This window comes from Hemitrygon akajei, chromosome 3 (assembly GCF_048418815.1).
Source record: "Hemitrygon akajei chromosome 3, sHemAka1.3, whole genome shotgun sequence".
Taxonomy (NCBI): domain Eukaryota; kingdom Metazoa; phylum Chordata; class Chondrichthyes; order Myliobatiformes; family Dasyatidae; genus Hemitrygon; species Hemitrygon akajei.
In genome coordinates this window covers 135,659,738-135,681,420 of record NC_133126.1, presented here as the reverse complement: position 1 = coordinate 135,681,420, position 21,683 = coordinate 135,659,738, and the positions used below count along the sequence as shown (strand labels likewise).

The 21,683-nt window shown below is 41.5% G+C and overlaps 2 protein-coding genes across 9 annotated transcripts in view; both read right to left on the bottom strand.

Moving 5' to 3' along the window:
• The window catches only part of LOC140725436 (E3 ubiquitin-protein ligase DDB_G0292642-like), a 201,418-nt gene that overhangs the window by 28,374 nt on the left and 151,361 nt on the right, over positions 1-21,683 (bottom strand). The gene's annotated exons all lie outside the window — the stretch shown is intronic.
• Positions 9,646-21,683, bottom strand: part of LOC140725434 (uncharacterized) — a 48,290-nt gene continuing 36,252 nt past the window's right edge. For 6 of the 8 annotated variants that reach the window (XM_073040878.1, XM_073040881.1, XM_073040880.1 and 3 more), the window contains 6 exons: positions 17,385-17,511; positions 17,221-17,252; positions 15,854-15,979; positions 15,124-15,143; positions 12,789-12,844; positions 9,646-10,653 (listed from right to left, as the gene is read on the bottom strand). In XM_073040878.1, coding sequence (XP_072896979.1) covers positions 10,205-10,653; positions 12,789-12,844; positions 15,124-15,143; positions 15,854-15,979; positions 17,221-17,252; positions 17,385-17,511 — 810 coding nt within the window. In that variant the 3' untranslated portion in view covers positions 9,646-10,204. The remainder of the gene's footprint in view (positions 10,654-12,788; positions 12,845-15,123; positions 15,144-15,853; positions 15,980-17,220; positions 17,253-17,384; positions 17,512-21,683) is intronic. The other 2 variants (XM_073040882.1, XM_073040885.1) reach the window with 2 other exon arrangements.

The window sequence follows — 21,683 nt, the reverse complement described above, 5'->3', positions numbered from 1 at the left end:
TTTAAATTTAAACTGCAGAATTTAAATTCAGTTTCAGATTTTATAAATTTTGGTAACAGAAGCTTCCAGATGGTCACTAAAAACCCATTTGGTTTACTGAAGCCTTTTGTAGGAAGGTCATTCAGGCTCACAGATAATTCCAGAACCATCTGGTGTGGTGGGCTCTTCAATGCCTTCTGAAATGACCTCGCAAGTCACTCAGTTAGAAATGGGCAATAAGTACTGGTCTTGCCATTGTCACCCAGATCACCAGTAATGAATAACATAAAATCTGGTGCTGATTGTCAAATAAATTATATCTTCAGGAAGTACGAAGAAAAAAACTACTGGTAGCATTAAACCTCTCCAATGTTGAGCTGGTGCTTGTCTTGTCAATATCAACTTTGTTCATCTAAGTGTAACCCTCTGGCTCACGTTTGTCTAGGGGAATCAGCCTTCGGCCCCACCAGACTGGGTAATCATGTCTGTGTGGATGCTGTGTAATGTACCCCCAGTTACAAACCCACAACACAAAATATCACACAGTACACCATCTGCAATTAAATGCTAGACTTTATGAATCTTAATCTGAATATAGGGTTAGTAATGAAAATAAACAAAACAAAACTGGGCCCAAGTCAAAGTCAAAGCCCCAGTTCAAACTCACTCAGTAGTCATTCTTCCACTATCGATCTCCTCTGAACGTCGCCGACCTTCTGAACCTCTGATCCCAGTCCACTTCGTCCGGTGGTCTACCACCTCTCTCCACACGTGTCTTCCCTCTTCACCTCTCCATGACGAAAGACCACGAAAACCCAGCTCCCAGACGCACAAGAAAAAACAACGTTTCCTCATTGGCTAACCCCTGCATACCAAACCCCGTTATCTCCTAGCCATAGCCCAAACATTGCTGCTATAGAGACTGTTACATTAGCAGTGAACATTGCAGAGAACCCCTTACATTAGCATTAGCAGTGAAACATTACAAAGAAGCCATTACATATGTAAGGATGACTGTGGACCAATGGGAGCAGAAAGAACAGTACATTCTTCCCTACAACAGATCTTCCTACCATGGCAATTCTGAGTTCTTATGGTATTTATAGAGATTTGCAACCATAAGCAAGCAGATTTGGGAATTAAGCAAAAAGTGAGATCAGTATAACATCCCCAGACTGACTGATGGATTACCATTAGCCCCAGAAGCTTCCTGCTGGGCATCAGCAAGATGAGGCAGAAAGTGGTGGAAGGAATGAAGGGAGGATGTGCTAAAGGAGCCTGGCCAGGATGCCCTTAAACCAGAAATTTACCAGTGATACATAATGGAATAATTGTTTTCCAGGCATTCAATAAGGGAGTTATTCAACAAATGAATAAAATAAAATGAGATTTGTGTAAATGGGTGGCTGGTGCAGACTTGATGTACTGAAGGGATTTCTGCAAATACATAGCAAAAAATTGCATCATTTCTAAATAATCACCTGTCATTCTTTACAGCCTATCTCCTTAAATGTCCCTTCAACTGTTTGCTCGATCTTCAGTTGATCACCCATTCTCCCATGGTCTAGGACATACTGTAAATCATTTTTGAATGTTTTTATAATCCTGGGTAAGATGTGAAGCCAAGTGGTTGTGCAATCTACAATAACAGGCATGAAAAGATGGCGGGACAAGTACATGGATAGGAAAGCTTTAGAAGGACATTGGCCAAATACTTGCAAATTGGTTTAGCATGAATGGACATCTCGGTCAGCATGGATCAACTGGACCATCATTACAATTAATTCACTGATCTGCCAGAGCCTCTGGATATGACTATTCATGCACTGACCTTCCAGAGAGTGACCCACCCTTATGGCCTCCTCCTCTTCAGTCAGCTTAAATTTCCATCTCAAGCACACACAATGGACACAGAGTGTCTGACATTTCTCACGGTTAACCACACCACCTTTGCACAGTGAAATGTTCTGTCACTGAAAAGTGCTGAGGAAGATGAGGAAGGAAACACAATCAATTGAAGAGTATCTATCACTATACCTTTATCACCTTTGATCACTTTTGTTTCTTCCTGATGAAAAATTATACACCTCTTCACCATATTAATTCAATGTCTTATGCCATACTCCTGAAAAACACGGATCTTTATCCCACTTTTATAAGGCAGTTATACAATTCTCACATCAGTCAATAATACAAATAGTGAAGTATTTATAGGCCATGAATTCTCCAGAGAGTCAGTAACTGAACCCTGTTTCTCCACATCATTGGTCTTGCAAAGAGACAATGAACGCAGTTGCATCTCAAGAAAGTGTGCTTTGCCCACTGCTCTATTCTGAAAACTGTGTGGCTAAACACAGCTCAATCATCATCTATAAGTTCACTGATGACTCAACTACTGTTGGCAGAATCTCAGACAGCAAAAAGGAGGTTACAGAAATGAGATAGAGCATGTTACAGGCTGGTTGAGTGCCGTAACAGAACAATCAGACCCCACTTCGAGTACTGTGCTCAGTCCTGGTCGCCTCACTACAGGAAGGATGTAGAAACTATAGAAAGGGTACAGTGGAGATTTACAAGTATGTTGCTTGGATTGGGGAGCATGCCTTATGAGAACAGGTTGAATGAACTTGGCCATCCTTCCTTGGAGTGACGGAGGATGAGAGGTGACCTGATAGAGGTACATAAGATGATGAGGGGTATTGATCGTGTGGATAGTCAGAGGCTTTTTCCCAGCTGAAATGACTAACATGAGAGGGCACAGTTTTAAGGTTCTCGGATGGGGATGTCAGGGGTAAGTTTGTTATTCTGAGAGTGTGAGTGTGTGGAATGGACTGCCAGCAGTTTTGGTGGAGGTGGGTACAATAGGGTATTTTAAGAGACACCAGGATAGGCACATGAAGCTTAGAAAAATAGAGGGCCATGGGTAACCCTTGGTAGTTTCTAAAGCAAGTACATGTTCAGCACAGCATTGTGGGCTGAAGTGCTTATATTGTGCTGTAGGTTTTCTATGTTTCTATGTTAATGTCAGAAAGACCACAAAATTTATTGTGGACTTCAGGTAGGGGAAGTTAGGAACACTTATGAACGGGAAGGAAAAGGTTAGGTACAGGAAGGTGTCAATAACTTTACTGGATGTTTTTTATAGGCCGCCCAATAGTAACAGGGATATCGAGCAACAGATAGGGAAACAGATCCTGAAAAGGTGTAATAATAATAGAGTTGTCATGATGGGAGATTTTAATTTCCCAAATATCAATTGACATTTCCCTAGAGCAAGGGGTTTAGATGGGGTGCAGTTTGTTAGGTGTGTTCAGGAAGGTTTCTTTTTTTTAAATTTTTGTATTGAAGTTCATCATCAATCAAACATTTCCATAAGATGTATTTCTGACATTGTACATATATATCATATAATCATATATATCATAAATCTCCACAAAGTATTTATCTGAGGTATACACTTATAGAAAAGAGTGGGAAGAAAAAACAAGCAAAAGGAAAGAACTATGTACAAGTAGGGAGTGATTTTTTTTTACAACATATTCATTGATTTGTGAGAATAAGATCAGGCCTATGAGGCATTATGTAGTTAAACCATTTTTCCCAGTATGAATCAAATTGTTCCAGCTTATGGTTAACAGATGCTGTTATCTTCTCCATTTTGTAAATGTCCATTGTAATTTCCATCCATGTATTTAAAGTTGGGCTCTCCTGTGATGACCATTTCCTAGTAAGAGTCTTTTTACCAGCCACCAACAATATATTCATTAAATATTTATCTCTTTTCAACCATTCTTGAGGTATATATCCAAAATATATGGTCTTACTCTCTAAGGGTATTTCACATTTAAGGGTGTCTTGTAGGGCATTGTGTATCTCCCTCCAGTAGTTTTTGATAACAGGGCAGTCCCAAAAAATATGATAATGATTTGCATTTTGATTTCCACAATTTCTCCAGCAAACAGGGAGGTTATGATCATAATGGGATTTCTGAGAGGGTGTAATAAAATACCTTATCAAGATTTTCCATCCAAACTCCCTCCATTTCTGTGAACTGGTACACTTCCATTGATACCTCCATATTGTTGTCCATTCTTCCTGAGATATAATTATCCCTCCTTCCTTCTCCCATTTTGTTTTAATGTATGAAGTCGAATGTGTTTTAAGATTTGACAACCCCTTATACATGCTTGAAATGATTCTACTACCATTATCTGAATTATATGCTTTTCTAAATAGCTCTATCAAGCACGTGTTTTCCTTGGTTACATTTTTAAGTATCTTATTAACATATTGTCGCATCTGTAAATACCGATAGAAATCTTGTTTTTCTATTAAGTGTTTCTCTTTAAGCATTTCAAAACTGAACAGTGTTCCTTCTTTCATTATGTTGCAAAGAACTGTTATTCCTTTAGCTGTCCAGTCCTTAAATCTAGCATCCAATTTTTTTGGTGTAAAATCCAAGTCATATGCACACCATTTAAGAATAGCAATATCTCCCTCCAGATTATATTCTTTTATAGTAGTTTTCCATATTTTAAGAGTCAATTTCACCCATGGGTTATCAATAGTATTTATGTACCTTTGCAGGTTGTTATCAGCCAAAATTGCTTGTATAGGGATGGGAAGTACCCGCTCCTCAATGTTTTTCCATTGAGCATCACATGATGGGTTGCACCAACATATCACAGCCCTCAACTGTGCTGCAAAATAATAACCTCTAAGAGAAGGAAGGCACATCCCCCCTTTTCCTTTTCTAATTTCAAAGTTTTGAGATGAACTCTAGGCCTTTTACCCTCCCAAATATACCTTGATAACATCTTGTACCATTCATTGAATTAATTTTGATTAATCTCTGTTGGTAGGGTCTGAAAGAGATATAACAGCCTAGGCAGTATATTCATTTTAATAGACTCAATCCTTGAACTGAGACTGAAAAAAGGAATCATGTTCCATCTTGCCATCTTCCTTAATGTTTTTATATAAAGGCTGATAATTACATTCTGATAATTTTGCCAAATCTTTTGGCATTATGATGCCCAAATATTTGAAAGACTCTGTGTGCCATGCCCAGGGGTATCTACTTTCAATTTCTCTTGGTGGGCTATAGTAATACGAAAGTAATTGGGTTTTATCTATGTTGAACTTGTATCCTGATAATTGACCATATTGTTCAAAGGATTGCATCAATTTACGTAAAGAGTATATTGGTTGCCCTAGATAGATCAAAATGTCATCCACATAACAAGCCAATTTACGCTCTGTCCCTTTAATAGTAATTCCCCTGATATCTTCATTTTGTCTGATGTATTGAGCTAATGGTTCCAGATATAATGCGAAGAGTAGTGGTGACCATGCACAACCCTGTCTCGTTCCCCTTTCTAGGGTAAGACTATTTGATAAATATCCATTGATTTTAATCCTAGCAGTAGGATTGTCATATAGTGTCTGTATAGTTTTAATAATTGTGTCTTGGAAACCAAATCTATGTAAAACTCCGTAAAGAAAATTCCAATTAACCGAATCAAATGCTTTTTCAGCATTCACGCTTATCACTATTGCTTCAATTTTATTTTTTTGTATATGATCCATAATGTGAACTGTCCTTCATATATTCTCTTGCATCTGGCATTGTCGTATAAAACCTGTCTGATCGTTACGTGTCAGTATGGGTAGAAACTCCTCTAATCGTTTGGCCATGATGGAGGTAACTAATCTATAATCTACATTAAGAAAGGATATTGGTCTAAATGACCAGCATTCCATTTTATCCTTGCCTTCTTTCAGTATAGCTGAGATTATCGCTTCCTTCCAACTGGGTGGCATTTGTGCCTTTTTTTAGAGCCCAGTTCAGTGTGGGGAGTAAAACAGGAATTAACTCATTTTTAAATTCTTTGTACCACTCTGTCGTATACCCATCCAATCCTGGTGACTTGCTTAATTTAAGCCTACTAATCGCAGCTTTTAATTCAACTTCGGTTATGTCAGCAGTCATCGTTCTATTTTGTTCTTTGCTTAAAGTGGGTAACTCTAGAGAATTCAAGAAGGTGTCAATTTGGGTTATGCTCCCCCCTGGAACTTTGGAATATAGAGTTTTGTAAAACACTTCAACAGCTTCTTGAATTTCACTTAGATTATTTTTTATCATTTTCATTCTTGGGTCCTAATTCTATGAATTGTATTTTCTGCTATTTATTTTTTCAGTTTCCATGCCAGTATTTGGAAGGTTTCTTGACACAATATGTAGATAAGCCTACAAGGGGAGAGACTGTTCTTCATTTGGTATTGGAAAATGAACCAGATCAGGTGTCAGATCTCTCAGTAGGAGAGCATTTTGGATATAGTGATCATAATTCTATCTCCCTTACAATAGCATTGGAGAGCGATAGGAACAGACAAGTTAGAAAAGCGCTTAATTGGAGTAAGGGGAACTATGAAGCTGTCAGGTAGGAAATTTGAAGCTTAAATTGGGAACAGATGTTCTCAGGGAAAAGTACAGAACAAATGTAGCAACTGCTCAGGGGATATTTGTGTGGAGTTCTGCATAGGTATGTTCCAATGAGACAGGGAAACTATGGTAGGGTACAGGAACTGTGGTAAACAAAGGCTGTAATAAATCTTGTCAAGAAGAAAAGCTTACAAAAAGTTCAGAGAGCTAGGTAATGTTAGAAATCTAGAAGATTATAAGGCTAATAGGAAGGAGCTTAAGAAGGAAATTAGGAGAGCCAGAAGGGACCATGAGAGGGCCTTGGCGGGTAGGATTAAGGAAAACCCCAAGGCATTCTACAAGTATGTGAAGAGCAAGGGGATAAGATGTGAAAGAATAGGACCAATCAAGTATGGCAGTGGGAAAGTGTGTATGGAACCGAAGGAAATAGCTGAGGTGCTTAATGAATACTTTACTTCAGTATTCACTATGGAAAAGGGTCTTGACGATTGTAGTGATGACCTGCAGCAGACTGGAAAGCTTGAGCATGTAGATATTAAGAAAGAGGATGTGCTGGAGCTTTTGCAAAGCATTAAGTTGGATAAGTCACCAGGACCAGATGAGATGTACCCCAGACTACTGTGGGAGGTGAGGGAGGAGATTGCTGAGCATCTAGCAATGATCTTTGCATCATCAATGGGGATGATAAAGGTTCTGGAGGGTTGGAGGGTTGTGAATGTTGTTTCCTTATTCAAGAAAGGGAGTAGAGATAGCCCAGGAAATTATAGACTGAAGAGTCTTACTTCAGTGGTTGGTAAGTTGATGGAGAAGATCCTGAGAGGCAGGATTTATGAACATTTGGAGAGGTACCATATGATTAGGAATAGTTAGCATGGCTTTGTCAAGGGCAGGTCATGCCTTACGAGCCTGATTGAATTTTTTGCGGATGTGACTAAATACTTTGATGAAGGAAGAGTAGTAGATGTAGTGTATATGGATTTCAGCAAGGCATTTGATAAGGAACCACATACAAGGCTTATTGAGATAATAAGAAAGCATGGGATCCAAAGGGACATTGCTCTGTGGATCCAGAACTGGCTTGCCCACAGAAGGCAAAGAGTGGTTGTAGACGGATTGTATTCTGCGTGGAGATCGGTAACCAGTGGAGTGCCTCAGGGATCTGTTCTGGCACCCTTACTCTTCATGACTTTTATAAATGACCTGGATGAGGAAGTGATAAGATGGGTTAGTAAGTCTGTTGATGACACAAAGGTTGGGGTTGTTGTGGATAGTGTGGAGGGCTGTCAGAGGTTACAGCAAGACATTGATAGGATGCAAAACTGGGCTGAGAAATGGCAGATGGAGTTCAACCCAGATAAGTGTGAGGTGGTTCATTTCGGTAGGTCAAATATGATGGCAGAATATAGCATTAATGGTAAGACTCCTGGCAGAGTGGATGATTCGAGGGATCTTGGGGTCCGAGTCCATAGGATGCTCAAAGCCGCTGTGCAGGTTGGCTCTGTGGTTAAGAAGGCATACGGTGCATTGGCCTTCATCAACTGTGGAATTGAGTTTAAGAGTTGAGCAGTAATGTTGCAGCTATATAGCACCTTGGTCAGACCACACTTGGAGTATTGTGCTTGTGCTCAATTCTGGTAGCCTCACTACAGAAAGGATGTGGAAAGCATAGAAAGTGTGCAGAGGAGATTTACAAGCATGTTGCCTGGATTGGGGGAGCATGGCTTATGAGAATAGGTTGAGTGAACTTGGAGTGACAGAGGATGAGAGGTGACCCGATAGAGGTGTACAAGATAATGAGAGGCATTGATCATGTGGATAGTCAGAGGCTTTTCCCCAGGGCTGAAATTGCTAGCACAAGAGGGCATAGTTTTATGATACTTGGAAATAGGTACAGAGGAGATGTCAGGGGTAATTTTTTATGCAGAGAGTGGTCAGTGCGTAGAATGGGCTGCCGGCAGTGGTGGTGGAGGTGGAAATAATAGGGTCCTTTTAGAGACTCCTGTTTAGGTACGTGGAGCTTAGAAAAATAGAGGGCTATGGGTAAGCCTGGGTTGTTCTAAGGTAAGGACATGTTCAGCAAAACTTTGTGGTCTGAAGGGCCTGTATTGTGCTGTAGGTTTTCTATGTTTCTATCTATCCCTTTCAGTGACTTATCAGGAATCTTATAGCCAGGGTATTCCTGTATCTGCCGGACGATCCTGATGCAGCAGTCATAACTCACATTGTTCAGGTTCAGTGACACCCCTCTGCTCACTGATGTGCATTGGTTCATGAACAACGAGCACTCAATTTTAAAATTCCTCTCTGTTACCAGACCCACCAGGGCCTTCCCCATTGGTGAAATAATGGCCATTGCGATGATCTAATTCTGCTCTCCAGGATATCGGTGATATGGGGTGATTATCTGAATGCAGATGACGCACTTGTGTCTTTTTCACTTGCTGCCATCTTACCGGCCAAAATTCACTCGCGTTCAAGTTGATCTACAGGACTGGATAATTAAATATTGATCCAAATGGAGATGAGTATTAGGAAAAGCAGTAACCCATTGCATTTTTAACAAATCATAATGCGTGTGATACATTGATCTCAATAAACATGTCCCTCTGCTAATCTTCACTAGTGATTATAATCACTCCACATTGTGCCCATCTACTACACATTGTGCCTTCATCTGCTACACTTTTAAAGAGCCTTGCACATTTTTTTAATCTTTCCAACTGCATTTTGGAGCAATAAACACTTGTCTTAACATACAGGGTTCAATAGGTACATCTAATGTCAGAGAAATGTATACAATATTCATCCAGCAATTCTTTTTCTTCACAAACACACATGAACACAGAAAGTGCCCCAAAGAATGAATGCAGTTAAAAGTTAGAACCCCAAACTGCCCCCCACCTTCCTCCTCCCACACACAAGCAACAGCAAGGCAATGATTTCCCCCCTACCCCACCACAGGGGCCAAAATGTCTGCATGTGTTCCTGTGAGCTCACTTTCTACACTTTCACTTATGTGGTTATTGAAAGGGATCGCAAGTTCCTGCTCTTTATGACTCGCTCATCTACCTATCCCATCTCTTCCCAGCCACTCTTCTGAGTCCAGTGGCATGTTTCCCTTTAACTGGAAGAGGTGTAATATTTTTCTTTACCTTCTCCTCCCTCACCAACACACCAGGGCCCAAACAGCCCTTTCCGGTGAGCAAGAGATTCACCTCAAATCAAATCAAATCAAGTTTAATTATCATTCAGACCACACATGGATACAGTTGAATGAGACAGCTTGTGGGGTGCAGGTGCAGGGCATACATTCAAAATAACCAGAGAGATAAAAAAAACACGCACATCGTTATGCAAGAAAACACATGTATAGTCCAAGTCCCTGAGCGACATTCAAATTGATGTTACAGCTCCCGGCAATCCAGTTTGTCATTCCGCTGGTCGAACACTGGAGGGCAGCACTGACAGGAGAGACTGGCTCCCACCTGAGCACAGACTCCACGCTGCACCGCCTCACTCGGCCTGCAGCAGTAGGCAAGCCCACTTGAGGTCTTGTCCTCACTACAATCGTGGTTCTGCTGCTCCCTGGTTGCGTCTCTCACCACCAACAAGGGAAACAGGCCTGTGGCATCTCACACTATCAATGTCCAACAGGGACTTGTGATTGCAAGGGAACTGTCCAGGACAGTCACCCATGGTTACGCTGCACATTACTTTTGCACACCTACTTCAATGCTTTGAGTAGCAGGTGGCAACATGGTCTGCACCCGGGTCAGCTTCTCAGAACGTTTGCCTGGTCGAGTGCCTGCCATCTTCCCCTTCCACCGGAGGGGAGCCAGCTTCCCCTTCCACTGGAGGGGTGTTTGCTTCCCCTTCCACCGGCATCACCCAGCCGAGCTTCAGTTTCTTCATCACCCAGCCGAGTTTCAGTTTCTTCATCACCCAGCTGAGCTTCAGTTTCTTCATCACCCAGCCCAGCATCCTCATCACCCAGCCGAGCTTCAGTTTCTTCATCACCCAGCCCAGCATCCTCATCACCCAGCCGAGCTTCAGTTTCTTCATCACCCAGCCCGGCATCCTCATCACCCAGCCGAGCTTCAGTTTCTTCATCACCCAGCCCGGCATCCTCATCACCCATCTGAGCACTGGCTTCTCCATCATGAGGCTGAGCACTGGCTTTCCCTTTTCTGATTCGTCCACTGGTTTCTTTGACACTCCGGCCGGCAGCTCTGAAAAACGAACAAATCACTCACTGATGTAGTGGGCCTGCATTGTCCTTGGAGTGCAGTGTGGTCTTACATTCACAAAGATACACATTTTAAAAAGAACAGTGCATTGTTGGTTGGCCCCAGTAGGCCTCTCCATTTGAACATGCTGCCACCTTACCGGAAATCACTTTGACTACACCTTTTCCAGCCTGTCTACTGCAGGCAGTGTGGCCTTCTCTACTTTGGAGAAACCAGGCATAGACTAGGAGACTGCAAGAGCCATCTTCAGCTTCTATTTGCTTATAATTTTAATTCTTCTTCCAACTCTCACACTATTCTGTCTGTCCTCAGCCTCCTCCATCATCAGAGAGAGAAAGAATGTCAAATTGGAAGAACATCATCTCATATTCTGCTTAGGTGATGAGCAGATAATGGAGTCTAGAACAATGATACGAGAGTTAAATTTTCCTACTTCAGGTAACCACACTGATGTTGTGTACTTAGATTTTCAGGAGGCCCTTGACAAGTTGTCATATGAGGCTGCTTAACAAGCTATGAACCCATGGTATTACAGGAAAGATTCTGGCATGGATAAAGCAGTGGCTGATTGGTAGGGGGCGAAGAGTGGGAATGAAGGGAGACTTTTCTGGCTGGCTACTGGTGGCTAGTGGTGTTCCTCAGGGGTCTGTGTTGGGACCATTTCTGTTTACATTATATGTCAATGATTCAGATGATGGAATTGATGGATTTGTTGCAAAGTTTGCAGACGATATGAAAATAAATGGAGGAGCAGGTAGTTATGAGAATGTAGAGAGGCTACAGAAGAACTTGGACAGATTAGGAGAATGGACAAAGAAATGGCAGATGGACTACAATGTCAGGAAGTGTATGTCATGCACTTTGATAGAAGAAATGAAAGGGTTGACTATTTTCTAAATGGAGAGTAAACACTAAAAACCGAGGTGCAAAGGGACTTTGGAGTCCTTGTGCAGGATTCCCGAAAGATTAATTTGCAGGTTGAGTCTGTGGTGAGGAAGGCAAATGCAATGTCAGCATTCATTTCATGTGGACAAGAATATGAAAGCAAAGGTGTAATGATGAGACTTTATAAAGCACTGGTGAGGCATCGCTTGGAGTATTATGAGCAGGTTTGGGCCACTTAGATTAAAAAGGATGTGCTGAAAGTGGAGAGGGTTCAAAAGAGGTTCACAAAAATAATTACAGGATTGAATGGCTTGTTATATGACGAGTGTTTGATGGCTTTGGGCCTGTATTCTCTGGAATTCAGAAGAATGAGGGATGACATTGAAACCTATACAATGGTGAAAGGCCTTGATAGAGTAGATGTGGAGAGGATGTTTCCTCTGGTGGGAGAGTCTAAGTTCAGAGGACACAGCCTCAGAATAGAGGGGTATCCTTTTAGACTGGATCTGAGTGGGAATTTCTTTAGCCAGAGAGTGGTGAATCTGTGGAATTCATTAGCATCAAAGGACCTGGGGAAAATCAGCACCTCAATGCTTGAAAACATCAAGATGCCCAAAATTTATTTCATATTCTATATTATAAATCACAAGTCGAATGAACTAGGAAAATTCTATTATCTGCTTCTTGATTTTGGACAACACTAAAATTAGTTTGTCACCAGCATCACAAATATGATGCACCAATAAAATGAAAAGTAGCATTACTGTACAAAGTAAGGATAATATCACCTTATTATGTTTCCACATAAGTAGTAAAAGAGAATGAGGGAAACAAGCATTGTCTAATTAATATGAGAGATTCTGCAGATGCTGGAAATCCAGAGGAACACCCAAAATGTTGGTGGAATTCAGCCGGTTAGATACCATCTATGGAGGGGAATATACAGTCTTGGCCCAAATTGTTGACTGCTCATTCCCCTCCATAGATGCTGCCTGACCTGCTGAAGTCCTCCAGTATTTTGTATACTGTTCTTACCAATTAAAAAAGAAAAGGTTAGCAGTTTTTATGTATATCCAGAGGTGGAAGACTCAGGGTTCATCAAAATACATGAAAAAGCAAGAAAACAAATTGATGTTACAATACTATAATTCACAAAATTTATAAATCCATTGCATGTTAGTATGCAAATCAATGACAAAATAATTACCAGTGAATGCTACAAATCATCATACCTGCTTTGGGGTTTGTATTAATCGGTCTGTACATAAGCACGTAAGCAGTTTTGGAACTGGAAAATATTAAATAAATTAGGTTTAAAATGAGATGAGAGCATAAATAATGTCTTCTACCAGTATGGATCAATATGTACATTGTTCCTATCAACTTCTTTAATTTCCCAGTTGTAGATCAATTTAAATACTTTTTAAAATTTCTACTGCACTAAACAAATGATCACCTTTTGAATATATCTAATGGACAATACTATACTGTGATGACTTTCAAATGTAGTGTCTTTCAAAATAATGTAATAATGTTTGTTAACTTTAAAATCTCTTGCACAATAGGTCAGGCAGCATCTATGGAGGGGAATGAGCACGTCCCTGCTTTATCACTTGCCTATCCTCCCTCACACACTGTCTCCAAGCTTTTTCTATTTGTGAGCCAACTGCCTCTTCCCCAGTCTCTTCAGTTCAGTTCCCACCTTCCAACAATTTTAGATTAAATCTCCCGACCAGGATATTGGTCCCCCTGAGATTCAAGTGCAACCTGTCCTTTTTGTACAAGTCACACCTGCCCCAAAAGAGATCCCAATGATCCAGAAATCTGAATCCCTGCCCCCTGCTCCAATCCCTCAGCCACACATTTATCCACCACCTCACTCTATTCCTATACTCACTGTCATGTGGCAAAGGCAGTAATCCCGAGATGACTACCTTTGTGGTCCTCTGGCAATGATATTTACATCATCAATGGGGGTGGAGAGAGGTTCCAGAGGACTGGATGGTTGCGGATGTTGTTCCTTTATTCAAGAAAGGGAGTAGAGATAGCCCAGGAAATTGTAGACCAGGGAGTCTCAAAACTTTGCAATTAGCAAGGGAAAAGGGGGGATGGGGCTAACCTTCTCTTAGAGATTATTATTTTGCAGCACAGTTGAGAGCTGTGATATGTTGGTGCAACCCATCATGTGACGCTCAATGGAAAAACATTGAGGAGCGGGTACTTCCCATCCCTATACAAGCAATTTTGGCTGATAACAACCTGCAAAGGTACATAAATACTATTGATAACCCATGGGTGAAATTGACTTTTAAAATATGGAAAACTGCTATAAAAGAATATAATCTAGAGGGAGATATTGCAATTCTTAAATGGTGTGCATATGACTCGGATTTTACACCAAATAATTTGGTTGCTAGATTTAAGGACTGGACAGCTAAAGGAATAACAGTTCTTTGCAACATAATGAAAGAAGAAACACTGTTCAGTTTTGAAATGCTTAAAGAGAAACACTTAATAGAAAAACAAGATTTTTATCGGTATTTACAGATGTGACAATATGTTAATAAGACACTTAAAAATGTAACCAAGGCAAGTACGTGCTTGAAACAGCTATTTAGAAAAGCATATAATTCAGATAATGGTGGTAGAATCATTTCAAGCATGTATAAGAGGTTGTCAAATCTTAAAACACATTCGACTTCATACATTAAAACAAAATGGGAGAAGGAAGGAGGGATAATTATATCTGAGGAAGAATGGACAACAATAAGGAGGTATCAATGGAAGTGTACCAGTTCACAGAAATGGAGGGAGTTTGGATGAAAAAACTTGATAAGATATTTTATTACACCCTCTCAGAAATCCCATTATGATCGTAACCTCCCTGTTTGCTGGAGAAATTGTGGAAATCAAAATGCAAATCATTATCATATTTTTTGGGACTGCCCTGTTATCAAAAACTATTGGAGGGGGATACACAATACCCTACAAGACATCTTTAAATGTGAAATACCCTTTGAGAGTAAGACCATATATTTTGGAAATAAACCTCAAGAATGGTTGAAAAGAGATAAATATTTAATGAATATACTGTTGGTGGCTGGTAAAAAGACTCTTACTAGGAAATGGTTATCACAGGAGAGCCCAACTTTAAATACATGGATGGAAATTACAATGGACATTTACATAATGGAGATGATAACAACATCTGTTAACCATAAGCTGGAACAATTTGATTCATACTGGGAAAAATGGTTTAACTACATAATGTCTCATAGGCCTGATTTTATTCTCACAAATCAATGAATCTGTTGTAAAAAAAAGATCACTCCCTACTTGTACATAGTTCTTTCCTTTTGCTTGTTTTTTCTTTCCACTCTTTTCTGTAAGTGTATACCTCAGATAAATACTTTGTGGAGATTTGTGATATATATGATTATATGATATATATGTACAATGTCTGAAATACATCTAATGGAAATGTTTTTTTGATGATGAACTTCAATAAAAAAATTATATAAAATCTCTTGCACAATAGATTATGCATTGAATAAATTTGATCATTACCTTAGATTGATATCCATTTTCTTAATGAAATGCCAGGATGAATAAATATTCATAGGCAACATGAAAAAAAAACATCAACATTTTACTATCTGTCACGAAGGTATATGACATGAGTTCAAAACTAAAAGCACTAACACAATAAATGTAATGATCATCAACAATAAATTCAGTGAAATAATGTTCTGTCTCAGTTCTGAGGAAGCTTATCTGAGAACTTTTCTCAATCCTATACATTCTTTATTAGAGGGAAAGACATAAAAATGACTGTTTTTTTATATTTTCCCTGCAAGTTGCTCACTCTCTCAACGTTGATCTATATAATGATTTTTACATTATTTCTGGGTCTAATTCTGGGAACCCTCCACCTCACAGCATTGAGAAACAGGTACACTCAGAGTGCAGAGACGAAGCAGGTGACTCAGCACTCTCTCAGGGGCAATGACAATGTCATTCTACAAATGAATAAAAAAAAACCACTGTCTGGTAGCTCACATGATCAGTCTGATGTGTTTAAAGTTAATCCTATAATACTATAAATGTTTACATTTGATCTCCAAAACAATCTGGCATGGAATTATCGAGAGCTAAGTAAATAAATTTCCAACTCAGCTCCTACAGTGATCTTGTACTTTATGAATGGGATGATTAACCTCCAACAACATAATCAGATTCTTTTGTGTGAGGTATAATGCTGCTTTAGACAACTTTTCATTCTGTTCTTAATTTTTACCTGTTCAACATTTTCATCATTAAAATTGTACCAGTCACCAGAGTCTGATTTGATTTCAGCATAATAGTGGCCACTTCCATAGCTTCCTCTGTGGTGCCATATTGCAAACAATTCATACTTTTTCTCCTAAAGCAGAGAAATGCAACAGAAAGATATTGTTAATTTTACTTTTCTTTGCACTGGCCAGTCATTTACATTTACACCTCTGATAAATTGAGCAAACTGAGTTAAATTTGATGCTATCAAGCAGACAAGACAATTTCAACATTTTCCTGTCAGGGACGTGACTTCTTTACCACGATACAAGGATGACCAATTGGAAAATGGGCTAGTTTTCTTAGAAGTACTGGCCAAATTTCTGCTAAAAGATTAAATTGAATACAGAAAATGTTGTGAGTACTCAGCAGGTCAGGCAGCATCTGAAGAAAGAGAAAGAGTGAATGTCTCAGAGTCTGTGCCCTGAGAGGGCACAGTTTTAAGGTGCTTGGAAGTAGATACAGAGGAGATGTCAGGTGTAAGTTGTTTTTACACAGAGAGTGGTGAGTGCGTGGAATGGGCTGCTGGTGACGGTGGTGGAGGTAGATACGACAGGGTCTTTTAAGAGATTCCTAGATAGGTACATGGAGCTTATAAAAATAGAGGGCTATGGGTAACCCTAAGTAATTTCTAAAGTAAGTATGTTTGGCACAGCACTATGGGCCGAAGGGCCTGTATTGTGCTGTAGGTTTTCTATGTTTCAGATCAAGGTGTTTGATTGACCTGAAATATTAACCCAGTTTCTCTTAACATAGCTGTTTCCTAACCTATTCAGTATTTTCAGTTTTTTCAATATTTATTTCAGATTTGTGGTACTTTGTTTTAGGATTTTTGCTGAAGAATACTTGAAAGAATGTAAAATTTTCTTACAGATGATGTCATTTACACAAGATTTCCACAACTCTTGACTCAGAGTTCAACATGAATTTTTACCTTTACCTTTATCCATGTACAAGACTATGTAATTGTCTTAGCCTGAAAATATTTCTTCTTAAGTGAAAATAATAAAGATATAATGCTCTGAAAACAGCTAAAACAAATCCTTGTTTGTTCAGACTGGCAATCACAAACGCCTGGTTTCAGAACCAAAAGAAATCTCAAAGAGAAAGAGCAGTGAGACGGCAGCAGTGCAGCTGCCTCACAGCCCCAGTGACATTGGTGGGTAAGTAGCTTCAAATTACTCAAATTTGTTGAATTGATCCGGCCTGGATGGATTTCAGTGACTTGGTGACTGTGGGAGAAAGGATCAATTATAGGAAGAACTTTGAATGGTTCATTAGAGACAAGGTAGAAGAGGACTTGTTCATGTTCAATATTTTCTGTTTCCTTACCTCTTGTCCAGTTGAAACTTGCTGTGAGTGATCTAAAGGAGAGAATGAATAGAACACATCAGAAGAGTTTATGAATATTCCCACGTGGTCAGTCATGTTTCTTGCAGCAGGTGCTTGAGCCCACCAGCCATGCTGATGCTTTGTGCCTGCAGCTTCCAACGTACCTTGAGGGGTCTCAGGGTTTCTTCCTGTAAACACCACAGAATCTTCCCGATTCACTTCCTGATGTTGATCCGCTGTTTCTTCATCTTTCACATCATCCACATGCCAATCATTCTGGGCATTATTCACCTGTGTGAGAGCATGAAAGAAAGAAAGTGGGATATTAAATTTTCAATAATGGGACAGAGTCCCGGAACAGGAATGTCCTGGAGTGCAATCCAATTCCAGCCACGAAAGCTGCCCACTTTCCAGGAGAGCAGCCAGTGTCTGTAACAGCAACAGGTGGGAGTAGGAGTCTGTAGAGGGAAACCACGTTAGATGCCAGGGCGAGACAACATTCCAGGCCGAGTACTCAGAGAGTGTGCACACCACCTCACTGCCACCTTCATGGATATCTTCAACGATTCACTCCTCCAGGCTGCTGACCCCACGAGCTTCAAATCCGCCACCATCATCCGTACCAAAGTACTCTCCACCTCAGAACTAACCAACTACTGACCGGTGGCACTGATGCCAGTAGTCATGAAGTGCTTTGAACAGCTGGTATTGGCACATATCAAAACTCCACTTCTGCTCTATTAGACATTCACCATGATGCTCATTAACAGAATCACTCCACAACCGATGCCAGAGCATCTGTCATGCCCCCGGTCCTGACACACCGAGAAAACAAGGACACATATGTCAGAATGTGGTTTCCGGATTCCAGTTCAGCACTCAACACTATGGGCTCACTGACGTTGGTGAACAAACTCCTACTCATTGGTCTATAAAGATCACTGGGAAGCAGGGTGTGGGACTTCCTAACCAACAGACCTCAGATGGTCAGGATGCACAACGCTCCAATTATTCTCAACACAAGTGCCACACAAGACAATGCCCTGAGCCCATTGCTGTACACTAAATCAAAAGAACTCGTACACTGGATGAATTCCTCTGTTGATAACTATTAGGAATGAATAAAGTTTTATAATACTGGAGTAGAATTGATAATTTGTTCTGTGTTTCATTTAAACACATAATTTGTAACTGCTTTAAATAATCGTTTATCTTCCTGATACTTGTTCTAACTATTGCCATGGAATTTCAGCTGATTATGCCAACCATTAAATGGGCCAAAATACACTGGTCCTGATGTGTCCCAATGAACCGAATCAAAGCTCCAGTGACTCCAGCTCCAGCTCCAGAACTCTGTGCTGGTTTCCAGACACTGCTCATCGTTAGTGGAGTTTGTGGCAGTTCGACGCAGACCATTTTATTTGCCACGGGAATTCACCTCTGTCCTTATATTCGGTGTCTACATTTCCCCTAGCACTAATGCTAAAGAGGCGCTCTGTGAACTGTACGGGGCTATTAGCGAACTGCAGAACGCACATCCTGATGGTCTGTTTATTGTCACCGGTGATTTTAACCACGTGAACCTTAAGTCAGTGCTCCCCAAATTCCATCAGTATGTGGACTTTGCAACAAGGGAGGAGAACGCATTGGACCTGGTTTACACAAACATCCCCGATGCGTACCGGGTGGAGCCCCGCCCCCACCTCGGATACTCAGACCACATCTCTGTAATGCTAATCCCAGCATACAGACCGCTCGTCAGGCGCTCCAGACCAGTTCAGAAGCAGCTGAAAACCTGGCCAGCAGGAGCCACCTCTGCTCTTCAAGACTGCTTTGAGAACACTGACTGGCACATGTTCAGGGAGGCTGTAACCAATGGCGACTCTACCAACTTAGAGGAGTACACAGTATCAGTGACCAGCTACTACATCAGCAAGTGCTTTGATGATGTTACTCTGTCCAAGACCATCACTATACGCACTAACCAGAAGCCATGGATGATCGCAGAGGTGCGTGCGCTGCTGAGGTCCCGCGACTCCGCCTTCAGATCAGGCGATAAAGTAGCTCTAACAACAGCAAGGGCCAAACTGTCCTGAGGCATCAGAGGGGCAAAGTGTGCACACGCTCAGCTAATCCACAGCCACTTCCAGGACAGTGGCGACACGAGGCGCATGTGGAAGGGCATCCAGGACATCAACAATTACAGGACAACAACATCACCTGACTGTGCAGGTGATGCCTCCCTCCCAGATCCGCTGAATAACTTCTACGCCCGGTTTAAGGCAGAAAATGACGTGGTGGCGAGGAAGTCCACCCCTCCTACAAATGACCAGGTGTTGTGTCTCACCGTGGCCAACGTGAGAAGAACCCTGTGCAGGGTCAACCCACGGAAGGCTGCTAGACCAGACAACATCCCTGGTAGAGTGCTCAGAGGATGTGCAGACCAGCTAGCAGATGTTCTCACTGACATCTTCAACATCTCCCTGAGCAGCGCCACCATTCCAACGTGCTTCAAGGCCGCCACCATCGTCCCCGTGCCGAAGAAGTCTTCAGTGTCCTGCCTAAATGACTACCGTCCCGTTGCACTCACATCCATCATCATGAAGTGTTTCGAGAGGCTCGTCATGAGGTATATCAAGACCCTGCTGCCCCCCTCACTGGACCCCCGCAGTTTGTGTACCGTCCCAACCGCACAACAGATGACGCCAATGCCACCACCCTCCACCTGGCCGTAACCCACCCGGACAAAAAAGACACATACGTTCGGATGCTGTTCATTGACTTCAGTTCAGCATTCAACACAATCATCCCTCAGAAACTGATTGGAAAGCTGAGCCTACTGTGCCTGAACACCTCCCTCTGCAACTGGATCCTAGACTTCTTGACTGGGAGACCTCAGTCAGTCCGGATTGGGAGTAGCATCTCCAACACCATCACACTGAGCACGGGGGCTCCCCAGGGCTGTGTGCTCAGTCTACTGCTGTTCATTCTGCTGACCCACGACTGTGCTGCAACACACAGCTCGAACCATATCACCAAGTTCGCCGATGACACAACTGTGGTGGGTCTCATCAGCAAGAACGACGAGTCAGCTTACAGAGAGGAGGTGCAGTGGCTAATGGGCTGGTACACAGCCAACAACCTGTCTCTGAATGTGAACAAAACAAAAGAGATGGTTGTTGACTTCAGGAGGGCACAGAGCGACCACTCCCCACTGAACATCAACGGCTCCTCAGTAGAGAATGTAAAGAGCACCAAATTTCTTGGTGTTCACCTGGCGAAGAATCTCACCTGATCCCTCAACACCAGCTCCATAGCAAAGAAAGCCCAGCAGCGTCTCTATTTTCTGCGAAGGCTGAGGAAAGTCCATCTCCCACCCCCTATCCTCATCACCTTCTACAGGGGTTGTATTGAGAGCATCCTGAACAGCTGCATCACTGCCTGGTTCAGAAATTGCACCATCTCAGATCGCAAGACCCTGCAATGGATAGTGAGGTCAGATGAGAAGATCATCGGGGTCTCTCTTCCAGCTATTACAGACATTTACACCACACGCTGCATCCACAAAGCAAACAGCATTATGAAGGACCCCATGCACCCCTCATACAATCTCTTCTCCCTCCTGCTGTCTGGGAAAAGGCTCCGAAGCATTCGGGCTCTCACAGCCAGTCTATGTAACAGTTTCTTACCCCAAGCTATCAGACTCCTCAATACCCGAAGCCTGGACTGACACCTTGCCCTACTGTCCTGTTTATTATTTATTGTAATGCCTGCTCTGTTTTTGTGCACTTTATGTAGCCCTGTGTATGTCTGCCGTCTAGTGCAGCTTTCTCTGTGTTGTTGTTTTTTACGTAGTTCAGTCTAGTTTTTGTACTGTGTCATGTAACACCATGGTCCTGAAAAAACATTGTCTCATTTTTACTATATACTGTACCAGCAGTTATGGTCGAAATGACAATAAAAGTGAATTGACTTGACATGACTCTGGCCACTGATTATGACCACTCATGCTGTCTGCATCAAATTTGCAAACACTCTGCATGGGATTACTGTGGGCACTCTGGTTTGCTCCCACATCCCAAGGACATGCTGACCAGCTTAATTGGCTTCTGTAAATTACCCTGTGGTGGAAGTGGCTTTTGGGAGATTCAATACTGTGGGGGAGGGGGGTGTGGTCAGGTTTACTGTGTGTGTACAAGAACTTTATAGACATTTGAAATGCTAACTGATTTCCCTCACTTGTTCTTCAACTGACGGAGACTTATTGTGAGAACACATCCCAAAAGTTTTTCAGAAGCAAGGAGGGGAGAGGGTAATATTCCTCAGAGCTGTGAACTGAGTGAGAAGGACTATATCATTTCACAGGGCTGTTAAAGGTGAAAGAGTGCAGGGTGAATATCAAGAGTAAAATTACACAAAGATGTTAAATGGACACAGCCTGGATGCATTTCAGTGACTTGGTG